At 36.8% G+C, this 25,416-nt stretch overlaps 1 protein-coding gene across 1 annotated transcript; it reads right to left on the bottom strand.

Annotated features, from left to right (window-relative positions):
* Positions 1-3,900: 3,900 nt before the first annotated feature.
* LOC149226855 (WUSCHEL-related homeobox 6-like) lies at positions 3,901-4,909 on the bottom strand. Its single transcript, XM_089380320.1, has 3 exons — positions 4,567-4,909; positions 4,396-4,448; positions 3,901-4,275 (listed from the first exon to the last, which is right to left on the bottom strand). Exons 1-3 carry the CDS (start codon positions 4,907-4,909, stop codon positions 3,901-3,903), a joined length of 771 nt encoding a protein of 256 aa, XP_089236446.1.
* Between the last annotated feature and the right edge of the window lie 20,507 nt (positions 4,910-25,416).

The following is a 25,416-nucleotide window of genomic DNA, read 5'->3' as shown; positions in this document are numbered from 1 at the left end:
AGAAAACATGACCGGCACTCGCTGCTGCAAAAAGTTGAAAAGAGGTTTAAACACTAGAGCTATAAGTGGCTTTCAAGGGCTGGTAGGTTGGTACTAATCAAATCAGTTCTAATGGCCATTCTAGTTTATTGGATTGCCCTCACATGGGTACCAAAAGGAATTTTAGATCAGATCAGGAAACTGTGTGGGTAGTTTATGTGGGTCGGTTCAAAAAATGAGGGTGTCCTTCCATAGGTTGCTTGGGACAAAATAGCCATCCCAAAGGCTTGGATAGGATGGGGTATTAAGGATCTCCCCATTCTCGTATTCCCACTAGCGGAAAAATCGATATGGAGGCCGATAACAAAGGAAAACGTTTGGAGAGTGGTTGTAAAGAAAATATATAGACCCTGAACCTATGAAGGAGTGGATTTGGAGAGTAAGTAAAAAACTAGCCATTGCATCATCAATACGGAAGGCTACTCTAGAATCAAGAGGCATAATTTAAGAAGGGTTGGCTTGGATGGCTAGGAATGGGGAAAAAGTAAGAATAGGGAATGATCCATGGGTGGGATACAATGAACAATTTTCTCTCCCAAGGGAGATCAAGGAGTTCCTCCCTTAAGCAGTTTGCGACCCCTAAAGAGTCCTCTCTTTGGAAACAAGGTTGGAAAACTACTGAAGCCATTCAAATTCATCTATGCTGGAGAGGTATATCGAAGTCCTTCATTAGAGACATTATTTGATCAAATATCAGGTTAAGATATTGTCTGAATGAGCTTCGTTGTGTACATTCCCCAAATGGCCTATACTCCCCCAAATATGGCTACAATTACCAAATTGAAAGAAGATTATAAGGAGGCTAGAAATGGTTGTGGAGATCCCTCTCAAAGCTAAAGTGCCCAACAAAAGAAAGGTTTCTCCTTAGGAGTAAAGTTCTGACATGGGATAATCTACATAAAAGGAACAAGAATGGACCTAGATGGTGTACACATTGCAAAAATTTAGAAGAAACTATAAACCATGTTTTCCTAGTCTATCCTTTCACTTCAAAAGTTTGGGAGCTTGCATTGAATCTCATGGGAATCAGGTGGGGCTGGAGAAGGTAGTCTCTCATGGAGGCTTAGAAACGCTGGTGGCAAGAAAATCAAGAGGAAAATCCAAAAATATTCCACCCATCATCTCTTGGGGCATTTGGTTGGCTATAAATAAATGGATATTTATGGATGTCCCTTTAGCACCATACCTCATTGCAGTCGAATACGCATCATTTTTTTCTCTCCTCCCATTGACTACTTCCCCACAAATCTCCTGAATCATAAAGGAAGAATAGATAAACCCTCTTATAACCTAAGCTTATTTTGACGGAGCATCGAATGCTCAAAATAAATGTGGGGCAAGACTAGTCATTTATCATAAAGAACACAGGTACTGGAAATCCTCAGTAGGCCTTGCTGGATCACGGACTTATGGATTTATTATGTGCAAATCTTTGAAGATTCGTTAAATGTTATTAATTGGATTAATGAGAGTCAAAGATGTCAAAACTACATTCTGTTCCCAATTATTCAAGAAATTTTACAAATTAAAATGATTTTTCATTACATAGTTGTTTTTCACACCTAGAGGGAGCTGGACACCATAATATATTTCCTTTCTAAGGTCTACAATAGGATCTAAGCACTTGGAGAGTATCAGCATATGAGGATGGTTTGATTCGTGTGTCGAATCAACCACCCTATATCAGATGAGATGATACCTTTTATCTTCTATACAAACCTTGGAGTATCATCAAAGCTTTACTTTTATGTTTTTGTTTTTCTAATTATGCTTACAATATACTTTTTGCATTTTTGTATGGATACTCGATCTATTTCATCAAACATTGATGTAAAACTTATTTACAGGATGGTTGTTTTCTCCAATGTTGGGGAGGCCCTACTATGTTATTTCTCTTATGGTTTTTTTGATACTGTGATGATGATAGAGAAACAACTTAGTCCTTTTGGGGAGCGTGTGTTTTATATGTCTTCATGGAGGTTCTAGTTTTTTGCAACAATGTGAACAATAGACTTAAATTAGATATTGAAAATTAATTCAATTAGCAAAATGGTCCATTACTTTTAATAAATTTAAAAAATTAGATTCGTGCATGTGATCAATTTATTAGGGATTTGAGATTATTCCAATTCTAATAAGTTCCTCCATGATAAGTTCCTCATAATTATTTATAACATTCATTTATGTATAAGAAAATTTTATTTACAAAATGTTCCATTTTACAATAAGATGTGTAATTCCTTTTTTTTCTTAAGTTAAAGTCGACCCATGTCAAAATAGCAAAAGGACAAATGTCAAATGGAGATGAAAAAGGTAAGCAATGAGGAGTACCTACTAAGTATATGATATGCATTTATACTTTGGAAAATTTTCATGTTATTGAATTGTTGAGAGAAATACGATTAAGAGTATGTATTTCTTTGGTAAATTGTTATAAGTTTAAATTCAAAGAGGATTAAAATTTATAAACCTTTATAAATTTTAAATGAAAAAAATCTCATATATCAATTTAATATCTAATTTATCCATAATATTAAAATTAAATTATCATTATTATTATTATTATTATTATTATTATTATTATTATTATTCTTTTACAAAAACATTAAAAATTAATAAATAACAAACTTAACAAAATGGTCCATTACTTTTAATAAATTTAAAAAATTAGATTAGTGTGGTTCCCCACCCTCCAATTTCACAGGGATTTGAGATTATTCCAATTTTAATAAGTTCCTCCATGCTAAGTTCCTAATTATTATTTATAACACTCATTCATATATAAGAAAATTTTATTCAAAAAAATGGTCCATATTACAATAAGATCTGTAATTCTTTTTTTTTCTTTAGTTAAAATTGACCCATGTCAAAACATGAAGGACAAATGTCAAATGGAGAAGAAAAAGGTAGACAATACAGAGCACGAAGGACTACCTACTAGGGTTGGAATTTCAAAAAAGACTAGCGCTTCAAATTTGAATTTTTTCACAGTTTCAAACCTATTTTCATAGTTTCAAGGGAGATTTTTGAGGGTTTTGTAATTTTTAAACCTGTATTTTAAGGGAAAATCACCCGATGATGGGCAGTGTCAAATTCCAACCATGCAATGCCTACTAAATATATATACATAGTTTCAAATTCAAAAAAGATTAAAATACATATACCTTTATAAACTTTAAATTAAAAAATCTCATATATCAATTTAATATCTAATTTATCCATAATCTTAAAACTAAATAAATTCCAACTAGCTCCCACACCCACCAATTTCCTAGGGATTTTAGATTATTCTAATTATAATAAGTTATTCATTATTATTTATAACATTCTTTTTATATAGAGAAAAAATTATTTAGTAAAAATGCACACTTCCTCTAGTCAATTCAAGTTGTACAGTAAAAATCAAACCTTTTTATGAAATTAGGTTTAGGAAAATTATTCAATTTCCACAGTGAAAATCAAACCTTTTTATGAAATTAGGTTTAGGCAAATTTTGTATTCATGCTATCCAGATTAAGGATAAACTTCAACTAATAATGTAACCCTCTAATCTTGCCAAAACATTTTATTTTGCAACATTGCGAACCTCAAAAATATTTTTATTTCCCCACATTAGTAAACTCAAAATGGTTATGAATGGAGAGAATGAAGATATTTGTCATAAAAATGGAAGATGCATTTCTTTATTCAAGTAAAATGCTGAGGTTGTTTGATTTATTTAGATTGTATGATAAACCAGACCTCAACGTACACTTCAAATGACAAAATTTGTTAACGGATTGGACGGGATTTATGATCATGGAAATGAATAAAATAGGGGTAAACTTTGAGTATGCAATTCGTTTGTATCTAAGGCACAAACTATAATGACAAGAATACACCACCACCCAACTTCAGGTTGTTGGTTTGTTGTTCACCGTTCAAACTACTGTTGCACTTGGACCTGAGGTTACCATCCGGATGCAAAGGAAACAGCTCCAGCAATTCCTCTCTTTTCTCATGTTCCTGGGCAGCTGCACAATTCGTCATGACGTTACTTCTGCGAGGGTCTGTAAAATGGTGCAGCCATCCATCTTTTCTATGGGCTTCTTTGTTCCACATATTGTATGTGAAATGATCGGGTTCTGAGAACGTTTCGACCCCAACAGATTGCAAATGTTGTTTTGATGACAAATCAATAGGTATGAGCTTTTGTGTTGGCATACCGGATGCTGATTCTGGTGAATTTATGGTTTCCTGGACCATAATCTAAAATACCTGGATAATGAATCAGAGAGCGAAAAACATATGTGAAACCTAGATTTAACAATAAAAAAAGGGAAGAGAATAACAAGCTGCCCATTAGATTGTCGCTACCTGAGCTGAGAACTGGGCCATATGCTTTGTATAATCCACGATCATGCCATCAGCTGAACATAGACAAACATGGCTACAGTATAAGTAAGCAACTAAAAATGGAAACGCTTAAGACTGTTTAAAGAACAAAGTAACTATAGTTTACCCTTAGTTGGAGGATAACAGGTTTACCCTCCAAGCTTTTCACAGTATCTTTTTCATTCAGAACCTGACGCATTGATTCAAATCGAGATCGCTGCATCGGACGGGTCTTCATTTTCTGTTTCCTCTTGCTGCGTGCTTGAGTATTCTGAAACCAATAAAACACATTTTTTGCTTCTACTTTGCCGTGTTGTTTGAGTAGAGCAGTAATCTCATTTATTCGAGAGCGACTAGGGTTACGATGACCTTGTCTGAAGAGGTCTTCCAAAATCTCTTTCTGTCTTTTTGTGGGCTTCCAACGGGACCATGTAATCTCTAATTCCTTCCTTTCCATGGAACCTACTGATTCTGGAGAGCTGACGTGGCGTGGCATGGCAGGTAATACAGATTTGTCTTCCTGCGGTGAAATTTAGGCTGTTATTCTTTCTGTCTGTGGCGAAGGCCGCGTTCAGCTATGGCGCAGTTCCTCCAAGTTTAACGGGGCAACCAAGAACACCTACTTCAGAGAAAACGAATACCAAACGCAAAAATACAACAAATTTCAAGTGTCATAGATAACTCTCGGGCGGGAAGGAAAAAGATCGCGTGATGTCGATTGGGAAAAAGGATCGCATGATGTTGATTGGGAAATAGGATGACGTTGACTTTTCCTAAATAGTGTTTGCACGCATCGGAGAGGGCGATGGAAGAATAAGCCTCTATTATTTTTGATATTATATGTGTAATTTATTTTATATTTATTTGATATGTAATATTCAAAATAAGAATATATTAATAATAGCAATATATTTTATTGTGGAATATAAATAAAATATTTTAGTGCTTATATTAAATTTTGTAATTTTATATTAAATTTATTTAAAAATTAATTAATTAATTTAAAAAATTCTTTATTTTTAGAAATTTAAAAGTGATATACAATATTAAGAAATATTAATTAAAAAATATTTAATGTGGATTACGAAAATACTCTAGCCATAACTTAATATGTAATATTTTTATATATTTTTTTTGTTAATACAGGAGTCGTGCCTTCTATTTCAAATAATCAAAAGGATGAAATTACATATAATACAAACAACCAGAGGCTGAACCATTTAGCCTAAGGTTTTACTCCCTAACCCAAAGGTTGAAGTAATCAGAGACCCATACAACAAAGACAATAAAAGCAAAAGATGAGTAGCTTGCTCGGACCCACCAACATGCACGCCATATCATAGCCGTTGATTATCCTTGCCCGATCCAACAGTGGAGGATCATATCGCATGGACAAAAAGCTCAGAGAATTACCACCCGATGAGGGCGGTATTCTCTCTCCAACCTTGGCCACATGTAGAGTGGTGAGTGGAATTGCTGTTAATTCAAAAAAACCACTCTCGGCTTTGTGGGAGTGCGATATACAGTAAACCACCCCATGGCTGGTATTGACACCACGGGTAGTAATGCCTCGCCCAGACCCACCAACAAGCATGCAGTATCATAGCCGTCAATTATCTTTGCCCGATCCAATGGTGGAAAATCATATCGCATGATCAAAAAGCTTAGAGAATTAGGTATTCTCTCTCATGCCTTGGCCACGTGTAGAGTGGTGAGTGGAATTTCTCTCAACTCAGAAAAACCGCTCCCGGCTTTAAGGGTGCGTGATATACCATATACCACCCCATGGCTGGTATTGACACCACAAGTAGTAATTCGGAGGGTTTCATGTCGGCTGAGAAAGCCGAGACTGTGGTCCTTCACAACACCTCTGCTCCTCATTTGCTTGATCCCCAGGAAGAGGGAACTCAATTTACCACCCTTGGTATTCATCGTCTGAGCCTCCGAGAATCGCTGGCTTTTAAGCAACTTCCACCTAAGACCCCTGTGATCGTACTTTCCTGGGCTGAGAAAGATGGCAGAGACCTGCATCCCTATTGCAAAAACCCCTCTGAAACACCACTTCATATTGGATCCATATCAGCTAGACCTAGTCTCTGCGGCTGATGACCTACTCTGTTTCGATAGAGCGAACGTCCTCATCCACCTGAATGAGACAATTCTCCCTCAAACTGCCCTGTGGTATCTCTTGCCATCTAAACTTGACACTGCTTTTGGTGCAAAGAACCCCTTTATTAGCCAGAATGTCTGCCAATTTATTGGTCGTGTTTTGCACATGAATGAAGCTTATGGTTCTCAAGTGCAGAAGGTGGAATTATATCCTTTGAAAGACCTGAAGCAGCCTCCAGTATCTTGAGACCTTTTTCGGTGCCAAACCATAATCGATTCTCTTGACCACATTGATGATTAGCTCAGAGTTATCTTCAATGATGATGTTCTGATGATTGTCCTGCTTAAAGATATCTAGACTTTGTTCTAGTGCTATTAGCGTCTCCATATTATTTGTGGTTCTTCCCAGATGGCAGTGAAAAATAAAATGGATGCATCTGTTTTCATCCCTTAACACCCCACCATAACCAACAATACCCGAATTTCCTTTTGAGGCTCCATCTATCTTGAATTTCATAAAACCCTGAGGGGGAGGATGCCAAAAGTCTTTTTCAGTGACCAGTTTCTTGACCTTCACATCCATACCCTGAGGAATAAGCCCCTGCATAAACAACTGAGGAAGTATTTGCATATGAACATCTGAAGGGGGATTTTTTAGGTGAGTCTGCAATAAAGTTCCCATCATCTCCTTGATCTGACTTAAGATCTAAGTCATGATGATCTGGTAGGAACCTTTTTTTTATGTTTGAAGATACTATTGTTCCTTTCTTTCCATACATTCCATATTATGAAGCTTGGATTTAAAGCCCAAGCTTTGTTGATTATTTCATAATTAGAAAAGTTTCCTCTCCAGTTATTAACGGTATTGGTGATGTTCCCTCTGTCCCTGTTTGTCGTTCTGAAAATGAAGGCAAAAGCATCCCACAAGTTGGAGGTGAATATGCAGGTGTTGAGTAGGTGCTCCATCATTTCCTCTTGAGACTCACAAAGCTGGAATCTAGAAGTTCCTAGAACACCCCTCTTCCTAATGCTCCCCCAAGTAAGAATTTTCTTATGATGTGCCAACCACATGAAAAGTTTGGTTTTCATCCATCCTTGATGTCTCCATAGGTTCTACCAAACCCTATCCAGTTCCTTAGAATCAAGCTCCAGGACTAAGCGCTTTGCCTCCTTAAGATTAAAGGTGCTTTCATTATTACTGCCCCATCTAAGTTGGTCATGATCCTCTCATACTAGTATTTTCCTTTGGTCCAACATTGTTAGAAGTGCATCGGCTTTTACTTTCAAGGGGAATTCATCCCTGTACTCCATATTCTTCCAGGTACGCCATTTTCCTTCACTGCTAGTCTGATCCCAAAAATCTTTTACCCTAAGTAGTCCTTTGGTGTCAGTATCATTCTTGAGCTCCACAAAGTCCTCTCTTAGCAGTATAGGTTCTTGTTGCCATTTATCCTCCCAAAACAAAGCTAGATCTCCTACTCTGATTTCCCAAAAACTATTTTTTTCAACTATGCTTCTATTTTCCCATGCTTTATTCCAGATGTAGGAGCCTTTTATGATGCCAGACATCCTTATAAGGTCACTATTTTGCCAATTACTAGTGTATTTCTCCTTTCAAATAATAGCCCACTGTGCCTCTAGATCTTTAACCCATCTCCACCATAGTTTAGCCCCTAAAACTTTGTTTAGCACTTTTGGTTCATCCAGACCAAGACCTCCGTGGTTCTTAGGTCTGCAAATAGTATCCCTGGCTACCAAGGCCCATTTCTTTTTCTCCTCCCCCTTACCCCAAAGAAAGTCTCTTTGAATGATTCTAAATTGATGTAAGACTCCTTTTGGATCTAGAAGGGCTGAAAGCATGAAGGTGGGGATTGATTGAAGGACATCTTTGATTCTTTTGTAAGCACCAGTCGGCCTGCCAAGTTCAAAGATCTAATGGTCCATTTCCTGGTCTTGTCCTGCATCTTGTTAATCACTGGCTCCCAGATACTCTTATGCAGAGGTTTTTCAGTTGGTGGAACTCCCAAGTATTTGGAAGGTAGCACATCTCTTTGAAAGCCCAGAATTCTGGAGATATTCTGCTGAATAGCAATATTAGTATTAAAGAAGAAAATCTTAGATTTGGAGAGGCTTACCTCTGTACCAGCTGCCATGGAAAAGTCACTTAGGATTTGTTTATATGCTAGCACCTCTTTGACTGTGGGGATGCCCTGAAGCATAGTATCATCTACAAATTGCTGATGGGTCAAAGCCTGTCCAGTCTCGGAGATTCTGAGACCCTGGATAGTACCCACTTGTTTAGAATGCTTAATAGATCGACCAAGTCCTTCCATCATGAGGATAAAGAGAAACGGGGAGAGAGGATCTCCCTGCCTGAGGCCTCTTGAAGGTTTAAAAGTTTTAGATGGAGAACCATTAACCAGAATTGAAAAACTAGATGGAGTTCCTAATTGTGTCCTCAAGTGTTCTTGGTTCACAAAATCTTGATAATATTACAGTAACCCACTAAGGTACCTTTGAATCTTCACCTTCGCATCTCTAATATATGTTAAATACCTCAATAATTCCATAAGTCTATTGGTGTATTCATCAGTAGTGAGTTACCCTAGCTTATGCTCATGGAATTACTTGATCTTTCTATCATAGTACCTCTACAACAAGTACTTCTCCTGTAAGTATTTGCAGAAAATTCTCCAGAAACTCTTTATCCCTTATTTATTTAACATTCTTCAAATTGCCTCACCATATATCAGCTTTTCCTTTCAAGCTAAAAGTAGTTACTTTATCCTTCATGTTCTTAGAGTAGTCATGCATCCTAAAGTATTTCCTCATCCCCAATAACTAAGCCTTTACCTCTTCATCCTTATTTTTCTCTCCACTGAAGGTGGGAGGATTTGATTCATTGAATTCTTCTAGCATTGAACTCTTACTACTTCTCCTATGATGATGGTGTTTCTTAACTACAATATTTGATAATTGGTCAGGGTTGCCTAAATCAATTTCAAAAGTGTCGAGTATAACTATTCCTTCATCTACATGTCGACGTATTTTCCTTGACTAATGACTTCATGACCTATTTTTATCCAACCATTTCCTTTGAATATCTCACACTCTAGGTTTGGACTTGTGCTTGTCTAGATGAATGGCATCAAAATCCTTTTGCTTCTTCTTTTGTAGGCTTGATAAGCTCTACAATGTTACTATATTTACCACTTCTTCCATTTATTGTGCCCTAACAATATTTTCATTATCTACTTTGCATCTTCTTAGTTTATCTCTTACGGCTCTAAGGATGTCCATCCAATCAGGACAACCTTCTTCTATCCTTTGCCCAACCGAATTTTATTCTTCATCATATTGGGATCTATTTGTGCCTTACAGGCCAATATTGTTACTCATCATTTTTACACACTTGTCATTCCTTTAGGTTTTCTTATGTGATGTTACTGGCAAATTTGCTAAAAAATAAAAATGAAAATAAACACAATTACCCATCACCTTGGATTATTTGCAACAATCATGTTGATGTGAAACCATCTAAAACATCAATTCCGAAGTAGTATGATGATTTAAATATAAGATAACCAATTATAATTTTATAAAATCAAACATGATATCAATTTTATTTTAAAATAAACACACATCATTGCATAAAAACTAACTAGTAGTTTAAACACTCATCCTTGGTATGTGCATGTGAGCCTCATTAGATCCAGTGTTGATCCTTCTCTTTTATATCAATTTTTAATATACCTTCCCACCCCTTTGGATTATTCTTGGCCGATTGTAGGTGTTACTTTGAAATTACTCCAACATCATACCAAATGTACATTTTAACCTTGTACATTTATTTTTTGTATATATATTTTTAATAAAAATAGAAAGGATACAACGGCATAATCATAAATTTACATAGATATTTTATCCTAGAAACCCAAAATCGAGAAAACCAAAAAAAAAATCATTATATTTTATATGTAATATTACAATATAATATACATCTCATGGAATATGAATTTCTAATTGAACCATAGTTACAGAACTGAAACTACAAAAACAATGGTCAAAACCACCATGTGCCACAAAATTGTTTTTAGCAAAACCATGGGTTGAAAAATGCAAAAAATGAATGAAGATGAAGAAATTCTATTAAAAAAAAATTGTCATAAAATTTACTAGATTTTTATAAAATATTTTATAATGTTTTTAATATTAATCATAAATCAAAGGTTGATATTTATTTTAAAAGTAATTTTTTTTAACTTTCAATTAAATTAATTAAAATAATGTTATTTGACCATCTATCGTATGAGCATAGATTATGTTTTTTTGGACATGTCATATTAGTAAACCATGATGTTGTCTTATAGTATTGTGATAGAGCCTATTTATAAATTAAGAATCTCCATGATAACATGGGTGGAAGCTCCATAGTTAAAAATAGTGTTACATGTTTTTTAAAAAGTATCTATATTTCGCTCATATATGAATTCTTTTTATAATAATATTAATAATATTGTTGTTACAATTTAATTATTTTTTATGATTTTTTTAATTTTTCCAATACTAAATATATAAAGAGATAAGTATTTTAATGTTTATGGATATTTATGATCCATTTAATTTATATCGCTATATTTATAAGAATCTTTATGAAATATTAATGTGAAATTGTAACTTTGATATAAATTTTCATTTTTTAATATTTTAATATATATCTTACTAAAATGTTTTCATACTCACAAGGAAATTCACTAAGGTGTGTGGTTAAAGGCCTAATATACATTTTATGTTATAGAAAAATCAACTAAATAAACTATACGAAAAAATGGCAAATTCTTTTATTATTTCTCATTTTAATTTAGAATTGGTCTTTCACTTAAAGGGATCAAATAATTTAGAACCATTTTAGGAGTGAAATTTAAGGAAAAGCTTGCACGTGAAGAGACATTTCCAAAAGAGATTTGGTGTTGGTATTTTAAATGGGTGATGTATTTGGATTTGAGATAAAATATGGTTAGTCTCAGATTTAATTTATTTAACTTAATAAAATGACTAACACACGAAATAATCTTGTAATCTAGTAATCTATTAATAGATGTCATTAGAAAAAAAATATTAGTTAAATTAAGGTATCTTTATTTATTAGTATTCTTTCACATATACTTTCAAGGTTGTCAATACTAGTATTCTTTATAATACTAGTAATTTCCCCTAAAGGTGCAAAGATACACTCAAGGAATTGAGCATGCCTATGATGTTAGTGCAAAATTGTTGTAGCAAAGGAAAGAGAACAACCTAAATGGTGACAAATAGAGGGGACAAAATGTGTTCATGCTTGCAATAGTCTCACACTTGTGCCGATGCCTGTCTCACAAAGGTTTCTCAAAGGACCTCACTAAATCATTTTTTTTCCAATCATACCACTATGTCAAAATCTTATAAACATATTATATCCAAGCTATAACATGAAAAGTAATGAGGAGAAGCATTACCATAGGTCCTCGTGGGCACTCACACATCAAAAATGTAATTGCACATAGGAAATGACTAAAGTCAGTGTGTGTTGATAATGAGATTAAATAGATAGCATCTTTCATTGGAGTGACCTTCAAATTTCATGATATTTTGAAATCAACATAAAGAAATGGGTTTATTTTAGAATTTGGAGCCATTAATTCCAATTTTAAATTTAAATTTAAATTTCGTCTAGCAAAGATTTGTTGGAATTGCAAATTTATGTGGTGTAGTTTACACAATCTAGTTGTACAGGTAAAATTTTAAGGCATTGTATCCATTTATGCATTCAAAAATAAAGTTTTAAAAATAAAATGTTACACATTCTATATGCATATATAGAACCAATATTGATCTATTTCGAAGAGGATTAAATCTCTTGAGGTGCATACTTTTTTTAAGTTTTGCACTCTAAAATAGGTCCCATAGGCTATATTTAGCATTGTGGATGTTAAAATTTTATTTATTTCTTGCTGAGATATCAATTTAATATCTAATTTAGCCATAATATTAAAATTAAATTATTAGGTGGAACTCTCCTAGCATGAATAGGTGATTGGAGGATGGCGGCTAGGGTTTTATACGATCCGTGGTAGGGCTTCCTTGAGGGGAGGTCTTAGGCGCTTGCATGGACCCCATGGTATCTCCCCTGACAAAAAATAATGGTATGTGGTAGGAAAATGGAGGGGGGGGGGTAAACTACATCAAATTATTTGTTGGATGACCCGTGTTCTGGATAGGAATAAGAAGTTGTATGGAAGCTTAGGTGATCTGGTAAGTTGGCAACATGTGCCTTGTGTATGAGGTAACAACTGTGGGGGTATTTTCACATACCAGTCTACATTTTTCTATGAGCTAGCGATTATGGTCAGCCCAAGGGACTATGTGGACTTGGAGCTAGAACTAGAGGATATTTTATCTATATGGGGGATAGAACGAACTCAAAAAAACCTAGATAAGGTCAGGCCTCCACATCGGTTTCCAGGTGGAAAGAAAGGTGTTACGAGGTTGAATGGAGTTTGGAGGATGGTTTTGGCTTTACGGTTTTAGGGAAGCCAAACATTGCCTCAAAGGGTTTTAGAAGCCTTGATAATGGTTTGCGGGAGGTTTTCAAGTCTTCGATGATTCTGGGGGTTTAGTTTACAGAGGTGTTGGTAGGGAATCAGGTTGCTTAAATATCTCTGGACACTCTTCACCCATGTACCTCTTGGGAGGCTTGGAATACATAGATTGAGGTAGTGATCTATGGTGCAATGAAGGACTAAGATCAAGCTTTGTATCAGGAAATTACACTAAGGAAGGGGGTTTAGCTCAATGGATTGAGAGAGTGGTGACATGGAATTTAGTCGCTCGAATAAGGGAGGAGGAGACCCAAATCGCGTCAAAATATCCAACTCCATCAGGGGGTCTACATCAAGCCATTGGTGGTGAGTGGAAGTTGGTGGAGAGCCATGAATCTCTATGGAAATCAAGGGATGGAAGTGGCGGTGACTGCACACTAGAAAGGTAGGGAAATGGATTTGGGGAAGAATGAGAGTTTAACCTCTTGGCAACAGGAGGGAGGGTCACATTTCGCACGTCTAAAGTGGAAGGGTATCAACTGATTTATGGGAATTCTTTGTATAGTCAGTACCAGTAGAGGAGAGATTAGATATGGTTTTTGAAGATCTAGAATATGTGGGCGAAGAAAAGGAAAACTCAGCATCAAGGGAGGGAGGAAATGGCCAAACAACAGGAGCAAAGTGAAAAAAGGGGAAAGTAATAAAGAAAAAGTTGGAATGTCCAAAATTGGTTCTTGGAGTTGATATTGAGTTTGACAAGGCCATGGAAGCCTCAGAGTTGATCTTAGTTTGGAGAGCCAAAGGAAGATGCTATTCGCCTCAATATATACTTGAATGGACTAACAAGGAATGGGAAGGAGAACTAAATGCCTAGGTATAAGTGACCATATTAGCTATGGCTCAGTTCATGCTTCGCGTTAGTAAGGATGACATGCTTGAATAGGTTATCAAGCGAAATTGGTGTTTCGAGAGTTCTCCTATACTTTTCAAAACATGGATACAATTATTTGTTGTGTAAATGGACAAACTGGAGAAGATTCCAGTCTAACTATGACTTCCTGCACTGCTCCTCACTTATGGATAGAGGATGTATTCAATGCCATTGTGAATGAGCTAAGAACATTCTTAGAAGAAAAATGACATTTTTGGAAACAAAGAATATAATTGTGGCTCTCTTACTAGTACAATTGAACCCAAGGGAGGGTTTAGCGGAAAAATCAACTTTGAGCTCCACGGGTATACACATTCTCATATAATTGATTATGATGAATTGCCTTTCTCATTCCACATTTTCCACAAACATGGTCATGTGGTGAGCGATTATCCATTGAGGTTTCTTTGAGAAGGCACGGGAAGGGAAATTTGAGGACTGATGAGCAGGGGGTAGCGGAGTTAGAGGAAGGAGGACAAGTAGTGATTGATGGCATTTAGAGGGATCCTGATTCGGCTGAAATGGAGATTGAGAAAGCACAACCTAGTCTTCAGGGGAATAAATATAGCCAAGGAAGTGAGTGCCATTAAGAGGTATAGAACAAAGTGATATATACCGAACCAACATCTCAGCTAGCCCATATTCTTCTACCCTCCATTACCTTTGAATATGCATCACCCTTTTTTTATGATGTTGTATCATGGCCTAGTCCCTCCAGGCCTTGATTATCCTCTATGAATTCCAAGTGTGAAATCAAAGGACTCCCTTTGTGCCCCAAAAAGCTAGAGGTAGAAAATCAAATGTCTTAAAAGCCAAGTTGAAATACAAGTTGGAAATAGCGGATGGGAAAGAACTTTATTTGAAAGGGGTGCTAAGAGAAACATAGTCCCTTGAGGTGGTTTCTAAATGATCATCCTTTCCCTCAATTGCAGAGGTTTTTCTAACATTCATAAAAAGCTAGCCCTTAAGGAATTATTCAAATCTCTTTGTCTAGATGTTATTTTGTTAAAAGGAACCCTAGGTGATGGGGATGTGGTGAAGGCATATATGTGTAAAATGATGCCTGGAAGGTCATTTATGATGTTGGATGCCAAATCAAGATCGAAGGGGCTTATGGTGCGACTAAATGACAAAAACATAAAACTCCTAAATTATAGGTGATTGGATCACATATTGGGCGTCAAGATTTACTCTTATAAACTTGGATTGGTGCTAAATATCCTAAATTTCTATGGTCCATGTGAGGATAGGGTCACATTTTGGAATTATTTACTTATTAAATCCTTCATGAAGACCCCAAATTTGGTGATGGAAGGGGATATGAACTTCTCTCTAGGCATGTCAGAGATTGGGGATTCTCATGCTAAAGCGAACCCTCTCGCTAACTCATGATGGGGAATCTCATTCATGTAAACTTTATAAAATATCAAACCAATTGGAGGAATCAGTGAGCGGGAGAGGCCTGGGTTGCTAAGAGACTGGATTGGTTTCTGCTGACAGAGGATCTGGTCAACAATTTAACTTTTTTCAGACAATGGATTGGATCTGCTAGTCATTCTGATCATTTTTGTATTATCCTCGAACTAAAAGGGTCTTGCAGAAATCCAAGCTACCCTTTCAAATTCAATTTTTAATGTCTAAAAGACCTTGAATATAATACCTTAGTTTATGAAACATGGAGGTGTGCGAATGCTGATCAGGGCTTGTCATTAACTAATATTTTCATGGGAAAACTCACACAGTTGAAACATGCATAAATAGAATTAGGAAAGGAGAAATGGATCAGTGAATAAGTTGATATTATTCTTATAAAGGAAACACTAGAGACCCTCTAAAGTCTGGAGGTGGATGTCTATGAGACAAAACAGAAAAATGAAAGAATCAAACAACTGGAAATTTCAAAAAGGAAGATGTAGAGCAGAATGGAGGAGAAGAGAAGACTGAAAATTAGATAATTATGGATCTTGGCTCGGGATGAAAACACAAAATTCTTTCAAAATTACGCAAAAGGTAGAAATAATTGCAATGCTATCTAGGAAATGTAACGACCTGAGCAAGGAATAGAAAAATCCTTTGACGACATAACAGGCTTGGGTGAGACCACTTTAAAGGCATGTTTAGAGCCCAAAAGAAGCCATTATAGTAGAGGTTATTCAAGTGGTTCAATTGTTTCCCATATATGTGGAATATGAACAAGACGATATGATAATGGCATCTGTTACAAAGGGAGAAGTAGAAGGAATTCTCAAAAAAATGCAGAAGGATAAGTGTCTGAGGCTTGATCAATGGCTGGCAGAACTCTTCAAACACTTTTTTGAGCTTATGGGGAATGAATTAACTGGGGTAGTGGAGGAATCGAGAGTTAGAGGATCAATACATGAACCATTTAGCTCAACTTTCATAGCCCTCATCCCCAAAACTGATGATCCAAAACATTTTGAGGAATTCAGGCCTATTTTGCTTTGTAATTTTATCTATAAAATCATAGAAAACATTATAGTTGTACAGCTAAAATCCATCCGCTCCACGAACATATCAAGAGAATAATTTAGATTCTTGGATAGAAGATAGATGAATGAATCCATCAGAGTTTCTCAGGAAGTCATCCACAGTATGAAGAGGAGCAAGAAAAAAGGGTTCATTGTGAAGATAGATTTATTGAAGCTTGGATCGGAGCTAAATATACTGAATTTCTATGGTCCATGTCAGCATAGGGTCACATTTTGGAACTTTTTGCTTATTAAATCCTTCATGAAGGCCCCAAATTTGATGATGGAAGGGGATATGAACTTCTCTCTAGGCATGTCAGAAACTAGGGATTCTCTTGCTCAAACGGACCCTCTCGCTAACTACTTTACAAATAAAATCATGATGGGGAATCTCATTCATGTAAACTTGATAAAATCTCAAACCAATTGGAGGAATCAGTGAGCAAGAGAGGCCTGGGTTGCTAAGAGATTGGATCGGTTTCTACTAATAGATGATCTGGTCAACAATTTAGCTTTTTTCAAATAATGGATTGGATCTGGTGGTGATTTTGATCATTTTTGTATTATCATCGAACTAAAAGGGTATTGCAGAAATCCAAGCTACCATTTTAAATTCAACTTTTAATGTCTAAAAGACCTTGAAAATAATACCTTAGTTTATGAAACATGGAGGTGTGCGACTGCTGATCGGGGCTTGTCATTAACTGATATTTTCATGGGAAAACTCACACAGTTGAAACATACATCAATAGAATTGGATAAGGTAAGAAGGATTGGGGAATTAGTTTACAAACAACTAGAAATTTCAAAAAGGAAGATGTAGAGCAGAATGGTGGAGAAGTGAAGACTCAAAAGTAGATAATTATGGATCTTGGTTGGGGATGAAAACACAAAATTCTTTCAAAATAACGCAAAAGGTAGGAAGAATTGCAACACTATCTAGGAAACACAACGACCTGAGTGAGGAATAGAAAAATCCTTTGATGAGATAACAGCCTTGGGCGGGACCACTTTAGAGGCATGTTCAGAGCTCCAAAAGAAGCCACTATAGCATAGGTTATTCAAGTGGTTCAATTGTTTCCCATATATGTGGAAGATGAAGAAGACGATATGATAATGGGATCTATTACAAAGGGAGAAGTAGAAGGAATTCTCAAAAAAATGCAGAAGGATAAGAGTCTGAGGCCTGATCGATGGATGGTATAACTCTTCCAACACTTTTTTGAGCTTATGGGGAATGAATTAACTGGGGTGGTGGAGGAATCGAGAGTTAGAGGATCGATACATGAACCATTCAACTCAATGTAGAAATTCCCACCTGTAAATCACCTGACAATGCAATATACTAAAGCAAAATACTTGATCTACTTCTACAAACAATTATGCGGATGCTTAATCGAATTGAGCAACATCAATAAGAACACATATAACTGATAAGAAGAAATCAATCACACGTAACACAAAAGATATAACCAATGGAAAGCACCAGCCTAAAACCCCAAATCTGTATTATCATACGAGTGGAAATCTTGTCCAAGTTACAAAAAGAATCAGCTCAAAAGCTTTCCTGCTCTCTCTATAATCAAACAATGAAGCTCATAGACTGAATAGACAAGTACATATATCCTCCTCAAGTCCTCTAAGCCCCTATTTCTTTGTGAAATTTTTCTTCGTGTCCAGCAAAGTCACGTGTGTGAATTGGCCTCATCACACTCATTGAACAATAAGAAGTAACAACACAATTCTCTTAGGAAGAAATCCTTCTGCATGCAAGGAATTTTCACCAAGGAATATCCTAGAAAATTATAGTACACTGTCCCTCCATCTGATCTCAACTAGGTCTCTATCTAAACTGACATGCATGAGTTATGTATGAGATAGTATTTAGTTATCTGAAAAGCAGCAGTTATATGTAAGTATGCATTAACTAACTGAACTTACATTAATTTAAACAAACTATTTAAATCAATCTAACTGGACTTGACTTAGTTAACTGGGCCAACTAATTACTACTCAAATTAGAACTCATCCTTATCTCTTTAACTGATGGATAAATTCCTCCATTAATGGAGAAACTGTTGCATGTCCTCACATAGACTTCATGTTTGATTTTTCACAACTAATTAACGAATGGTGAATTAATTAATTTATTTTCAAATAGTTGTTAAGTTCAAATTCGAATTTTACTTCCTATTATAGTTTAGGGACTAACTAAAATAGGAAGGTATCCCGAAATGCTATTTATAGAAAAGCTATTTTTATCACTTTCACTTTTCATCCATTGTATATAAGTTCAACACTGGATGAAACTATTATTTATAGCAGTGCTATTTTTATCATTTTCTATTTTTAGCATTTCTTGTTGCTATCTTCAACACTCCCTCTTAACAAGAAAGGGATTATCAGTAACCCCAATCCTGTCTCTGTGGAACTCGAACTTGCATTTTGACAATGCCTTTGTCAAAATATCTGCATCGTGTTCCTCAGTCAAAACATACATCAACAACATTATCGTCTTGACCACACAGTCTCGAAGATGGTGATACCAAATATTATTGTGGTTGGACCTGTCATTAAAAACTAGATTCTCAAAGAGTTTGATGCAACTCTAATTATCACACTAGATCACTGTAGGATCCATCCTCTGACCAAACAATCCCACTAGAGTCTTCCACATCCATATGGCCTCACATGCAGCCTGACTAGCAGCCACATATTAAGCCTCTGCTGAGCTAAGTGCAACTGATATCTGTTTCCTATTGTTCCATGAAACTGCAGCTGAACCAAGGTTGAAGATTCTTCCAAATGTGCTCTTCCTGTCTGATGGACTCCCTACCAAATATGCATCTGTGAAGCCTTGAAGCTTCACTCCCTCTATCCATTTGTACCACAATCCAAACTGAAATGTGCCTCTAAGGTATCTCAACACATGCTTCGCTGCCTTCCAAAACAACTTGGTAGGTTGAACCATAACTTGACTTAGCTAGTTCACCGCAAAACATAAGTCAGGTCATGTGTTCACCAGATACATAACTGAACCCACCAGTTGTTGATAAACAGTAGCAACTACTACTCACCTAAAGTAGCATCCTCCTTCCTCCAGTTCCCACCTAGAGGAGTCTACATGGGCTTGCACTTCTCCATGTGAAAGCGCCAGAGTATCTCATTGGCATACTTGCCTTCAGACAAAAATACTTCCCAATCTCTCTACCACACCTCCATGCCGAGAAAGTAGTGCATAAGGCCCATGTCCTTCATCTCGAACTCTCTTACAAGGTCCTCTTTACAAGACTGTATCAGCTAATCATCACTTGTCAAAATCGATCATCGACATAAAGTACAACGATCAATGGCTTACCTTCTACCATGATGTGGTAAGGGTTCATAACTACTTCACTCTTGGTGAAGCCCAACCCGGTGAAATAGTTGACAATCCTGGTGTACTAAGCATGGGGTGCTTGCTTCAGCCCATAGAGAGCCCTCTTGGGTCTGCACACATGTGACTCACTATCGAAGGTTTCAAAATCTTTTGGATGCTTAATGTACACCTCCTCCTCAATCATCCCATTCAGGAATGTTGTCTTCACATCCATCTGGTGGATCTTCCACCCCATCTGAGTTGATAGTGCCAATATTAATCTAATCGATGAGTACCTTGCTACAGGAGAAAAATTCTCATCGTAGTCGATCCCCTTGACCTATGAGAAACCTCGGGCAATAAACCTTGCCTTGTGTTTCGCAACACTGCCATCAACTGCTTGCTTTACCTTGTAAAGCCATCTGGAACTCACCACTGACTTGTCCTGAGGTCTTGGGATAGCATCCCAAACATTCAAATGATGGAGTCATACTCCTCCACCATTGCATCAACCCAAACTGGTTACTGCACTGCCTCCTTAAATGGAGAGGGCTCGGAATCTACACACTCCCCAACCAGGGCCATGTAACCAGTGTACTGCTCTAGCGACCTCTTCTATCTGCGATGAGAAGATGGCTATCCCACATTCTCCTGCGCATCCAACATCAACCTGTCAGCTTCCCTTGAGTGTTTCCGACCATCTATAGAAGTCTTAGCATGAATGGATGTCTCCACTCATGGATGCTCTGCATGCAACTGCTTCGCATCAATCTGAGGCTCCTCCTCCTTAGGAACAGAAGGTTCCTCATCTGCATGCAACTTGAGCTCCCTCTCAAGTGACACTTGCATGGCTTTCTACTCATCAAACTTCAGATCCCTGTGTACCATAGTCCTCTAATTGGAAGGTAGGTACACCTAGTAGTTGTGAGGTGTATCAGTGTACCTCACAAGCATTCCCAACTTAGTTGTTGGGTCTACCTTCTTCCTAGCATCTTTCGTCACATGACAGTAAACTGATGATCCAAAGATTCAGAAGTGACTTACATCACGTCGCTTCCCAGAATAGGCCTCCATAGGTTTCTTCATCCCCAGTATATGGTGCAGGCTTCTATTCTGCAAGTATACTACTATATTTCATGCCTCAGCCCACAAATGCAGTGGTAGACTTTGTTCATGCAACATCACTCGAGCTACTCCCCCAGTTGAACTATTCTTCCTTTCGGCCACCTCATTCTGCTGTGGGTTATGGGGTGCCGTCAATTCCTGTTTAATTCCTTCTATAGCGCAAAAGTCCTTAAACTGTTAGGAGACATACTCTCCACCATTATCGCTACACAAGGCTTTTATTTTCTTTCCTGATTCTTTCTCTACCAAGGCTTTAAACTCACAAAACCTCAAGAAGGTTTGATCCTTCTTTTCCATAAAGTAGATCTAGCATCTACAAGAAAAATCATCAATAAAAATAACATAGTACCTTTGTTTAGCGGTGGGAGCTGTAGACAAATGTCGAAAAACATCTAAGTGAACTCACTCCAAGATTTCTCCAGCTCTACTATCTCGATCCAGAAAGGAAGATTTCACATACTTACCCAAGGTACAACCTTGGCATGTACTCATCTGCTCAAGTTTTCCCTTGGGTAATCCGGTAGAAATCTGTTGCATGATCTTCAGGGCTCAATGGTGTAAGTGGCCTAGTCTTCTATGCCATAGCTCGCCAACATCTTGGCTCTGCATCTCTGCTTTGGAACTCAAAGCAGCACGGTCATCTACCTCCAGCTTGTAGAGATTCTTGACTCGAATCCCTATTTGCTTTTTCTTTCCAGTGCCGATATGCCTTAGCAATACCTTTCCTTTGCTAAAGACTACATCATAGCCTTTATCTTCTAGCACAGCAATGAACACAAGATTCTTCTTCAGACCTAGTACATACTTTACATCATTCAATGTGAGGGGAGCTCTATGCTCCCTCTAAAACACAACCATACCTTCACCTGGGACACAGTACTTTCCATCATCGCCCATCTCAATCTGAATCTGGAGATCCTTCTCCTCCACGGTACTGAAGAGATCCTTTTCACATCACATGTGGAAAGAGGCTCCACTTTCCAGGTACCAAACACATCCCACCATGGATGAAACCATGCATATGATAAGAGAGAAATCTAGCTCAAACTGTGAGGCTAGTGCCTCACCATCAAATCCCTTTGAGGAACCCTTCTTGGATTTCTTTTGTGGACAATTTGTAGCATAATCGCCCACTTCATGATAATGAAAGTATCACACTTTTGATTAGTCAATATTCTTCCCACCATGGGAAGAACCGGATTTGGGATGGGATGCCTTCCCTTTCCCTTTCCTCACCTTACTTGCTAAGGCTAGATTTTCCTCATCATCTTGCTTTGATGAGGATCCATATCGGGTTCTTCTTCTTATCTCCTCCTGCATAAGATCTGACCAAAGTCGTTCCCAATCTAGTAGTTTCTCTCTTCCATTAACCGAGTCTTGGTAGCCATGCCAGCTCTTAGGAAGACTAAGGAGTGCAAGACTCACCATGTCATCATCTGTTGTCGTGATCCCTACACTTCCAAGCTCATCCCTATAGGTGGTGAGCCTGTTGAGATACATATAGATCGTATCGCCCTTTTCACACTTGATCTTACAAAGCTTGTCTTTCAATGCCAGCTTCCTCTGATCACTGTTATTTTGATATAGATCTTTCAATGTTTTCCACATTGAAAACGATGTCTCCTTCCCATGGAGACTTGAGACTATGTGGTCTCGAACTCCCTCTAAAAGGATTCTCCTTGCTCTAGCCACACACTTTTTCCATTCTGCCAATTGAGTAGCATCAGTCGGCTTGGGGACTTCTTGATCAATGGAGTCCTTTAAACTATTATCCTCTAATACTGCTTCCATGCGATTGTTCCAGGCTATCTAATTCGAGCTACCATCAAGGGCATACTCGAGTCTTAAACCACTGAACACCATAAGTGAAATAGATATTTCATAAGAACTTGATTTCTATATTCAGGAATCAAAAACTTCAAACTTCTCCCTTCTTGTATACTATTCTTCCTTGATCACCTTTGCTTTGATACCATGTAGAAATTTCCACCTATAGATCACCTAATGATGAAATATACTAAACCAAAATACTTGATCTACTTCTACAAACAATTATGCAGAAGCTTAATCGAATTGAGCAACATCAATAAGAACACATATAACTGATAAGAAGAAATAAATCACACATAATAGAGAAGATATAACCAGGGGAAAGAACCAGCCTAAAACCCCAACTTTGTATTATCATACAAGTGGAAATATTGTCCAAGTTACAAAAAGAATTAGCTCAAAATCTTTCTTGCTCTCTCTGTAATCAAACAATGAAGCTCATAGATTAAATAGACAAGTATATATATCCTCCTCAAGTCCTCTAAGCCCCTATTTCTTTGCACAATTTTTCTTGGGGTCCAGTGAAGCCACGTGTGTGAATTGTCCTCATCAAACTCACTAAACAAGAAGAAGTAACAAGGCAATTCTCTTGGAAATGAATCCTTCTCCATGCTAGGAATTTTCACCAAGGAATATCCTAGCAGCTGATAGTACACTGTCCCTCCATTTGATCTCAACTAGGTCTCTGTCTAAACTGACATGCATGAGTTATGTATGAGAGAATATACAGTTATCTGAAGAGCAGCAGTTATATGCAAGCATGCATTAACTAACTAAACTTACATTAATTTAAACAAAATGTTTAAATCAATCTAACTGGACTTGACTTAGCTAACTGAGCCAACTTATTACTACTCAAATTAAAACTCATCCTTATCTATTTAACTAATGGATAAATTCCTCAATTAATGGAGAAAATGTTGCATGTCCTCAAATAGACTTCATGTTTGATTTTTCACTACTAATTAACTCATGGTGAATTAATTAATTTATTTTCAAACAGCTCTTAAGTTCAAATTCGAAGTTTACTTCCTATTATAGTTTATGGACTAACTAAAATAGGAAGGTATCTTGAAATGTTATTTATAGAAAAGCTATTTTTGGCACTTTCACTTTTCATCCATTGTAGCTAAGTTCAACACTAGATGAAACTGCTATTTATAGAAATGTTATTTTTAGCATTTTCTATTTTTAGCATTTCTTGTTACTATCTTCAACACTCAACTTTCATAGCCCTCATCCCCAAAATTGACTATCCAATACATTTTGAGGAATTTAGGCCTATTTTGCTTTGTAATTGTATCTATAAAATCATATAAAACGTTATAGTTGTACACCTAAAATCCATCCTCTCCACGAACATCTCAAGAGAATAATTTTTATTCTTGGATAGAAGACAGATGCATGAAGCCATTAGAGTTTCTGAGGAAGCCATCCACATTATGGAAAGGAACAATAAAAAAGGGTTCATTGTGAAGATAGATCTATTGAAGGCCTATGATAGAATTATTTGGGTATACCTTCACTTAATTTTAACCCATTTGGGGTTCAACATTGGTTTCATAAATTGGGTCATAGGATTCATTACAAGTGTAATCTTTTTCATACTTATCAACATACTTGCTTCCCCATTTTTCATAGCCAAAGAGGGATTAGGCAGGGATGTCCCCTCTCACCCTTTTTATTCTTACTAGCAGCCGAAGGTCTTAGTCAGCTAATCGTTGTAGCAAAGCGCAAAGGGGAGATAAAAGGGATCAAAGTAGCTAGAAAATTTTTCATCACCCATATCTTTTTTGTAGATGATATCTTGTTTTTAAGTAATGGGGTGAAATAAGACAGCCAAAAACTAAAAATCACACTTGATATTTTCTTAAAAGCTATGGGATTGAGCATAAATATTCCATAGGTTATGAAGGCTGCTTGGTTGTGGAGATAAAAGAAGTCACTACAAGCCTCTCTCATCCAGCAATTCCTATGACAAACAAATTCAGATACTTATGCTTTCAATTGAAGCCAGATAACTATAGAAAACACGACTAGCACTAGCTGTCATCAAAAGTGGAAAGGAGGATTAAACATTAGAGCTATAATTTTCTTTCAAGCGATGGAAGCAAATTAGTTCTAGTGGCCATTCCAATTTACTAGATTTCCCTCACATGGGTAGCAAAAGGAATTTTAGCTCAGATCAGGAAACTGTGTGGGCGATTTATGTGGGCTAGTTGAAAAAATGAGGGTATCCTTCCATGGGTTGCTTGGGAGAAAAAATCCATCCCAAAGGTTTAGGGAGGTTTCGGTATTAAGTATCTCCCCATTTTCGCATTGTCACTAGCAAAAAAATTGGCATGGAGGCTCATAACAAAGGAATACATGTGGACAATGGTAGTAAAGAGAAAATATAGGCCCTAAATCTATGGAGAAGTGGATTTGCTGAGTAAATAAAAAACCAGCCAGTGCAACATCAATATGGAAGGCTACTCTGGAATCAATAGTCATAATTGAAGAAGGGCTAGCTTGGATGGTTGGGAATGGGGAAAAGTGAGAATAGGGGACGATCCGTGGGTGGGATGCAATGAAAATTTTTCT

The sequence above is a fragment of the Pinus tabuliformis genome, chromosome J (genome assembly GCF_031772625.1).
Source record: "Pinus tabuliformis cultivar Carrire ecotype Pingquan chromosome J, CPIR1, whole genome shotgun sequence".
Taxonomy (NCBI): domain Eukaryota; kingdom Viridiplantae; phylum Streptophyta; class Pinopsida; order Pinales; family Pinaceae; genus Pinus; species Pinus tabuliformis.
The sequence above is the reverse complement of the archived record's forward strand: the minus strand, read 5'-3'. Positions and strand labels throughout refer to the sequence as shown.

Coding starts and splice junctions, on each gene's coding strand:
- LOC149226855 (XM_089380320.1), bottom strand. CDS start 4,909: ATGCCACGCCACGTCAGCTCTCCAGAATCAGTAGGTTCCATGGAAAGG. Junction 4,449..4,566: donor TACTGTGAAAAGCTTGGAGG/GTAAACCTGTTA, acceptor GTCTATGTTCAG/CTGATGGCATGATCGTGGAT. Junction 4,276..4,395: donor TGGCCCAGTTCTCAGCTCAG/GTAGCGACAATC, acceptor ATTATGGTCCAG/GAAACCATAAATTCACCAGA.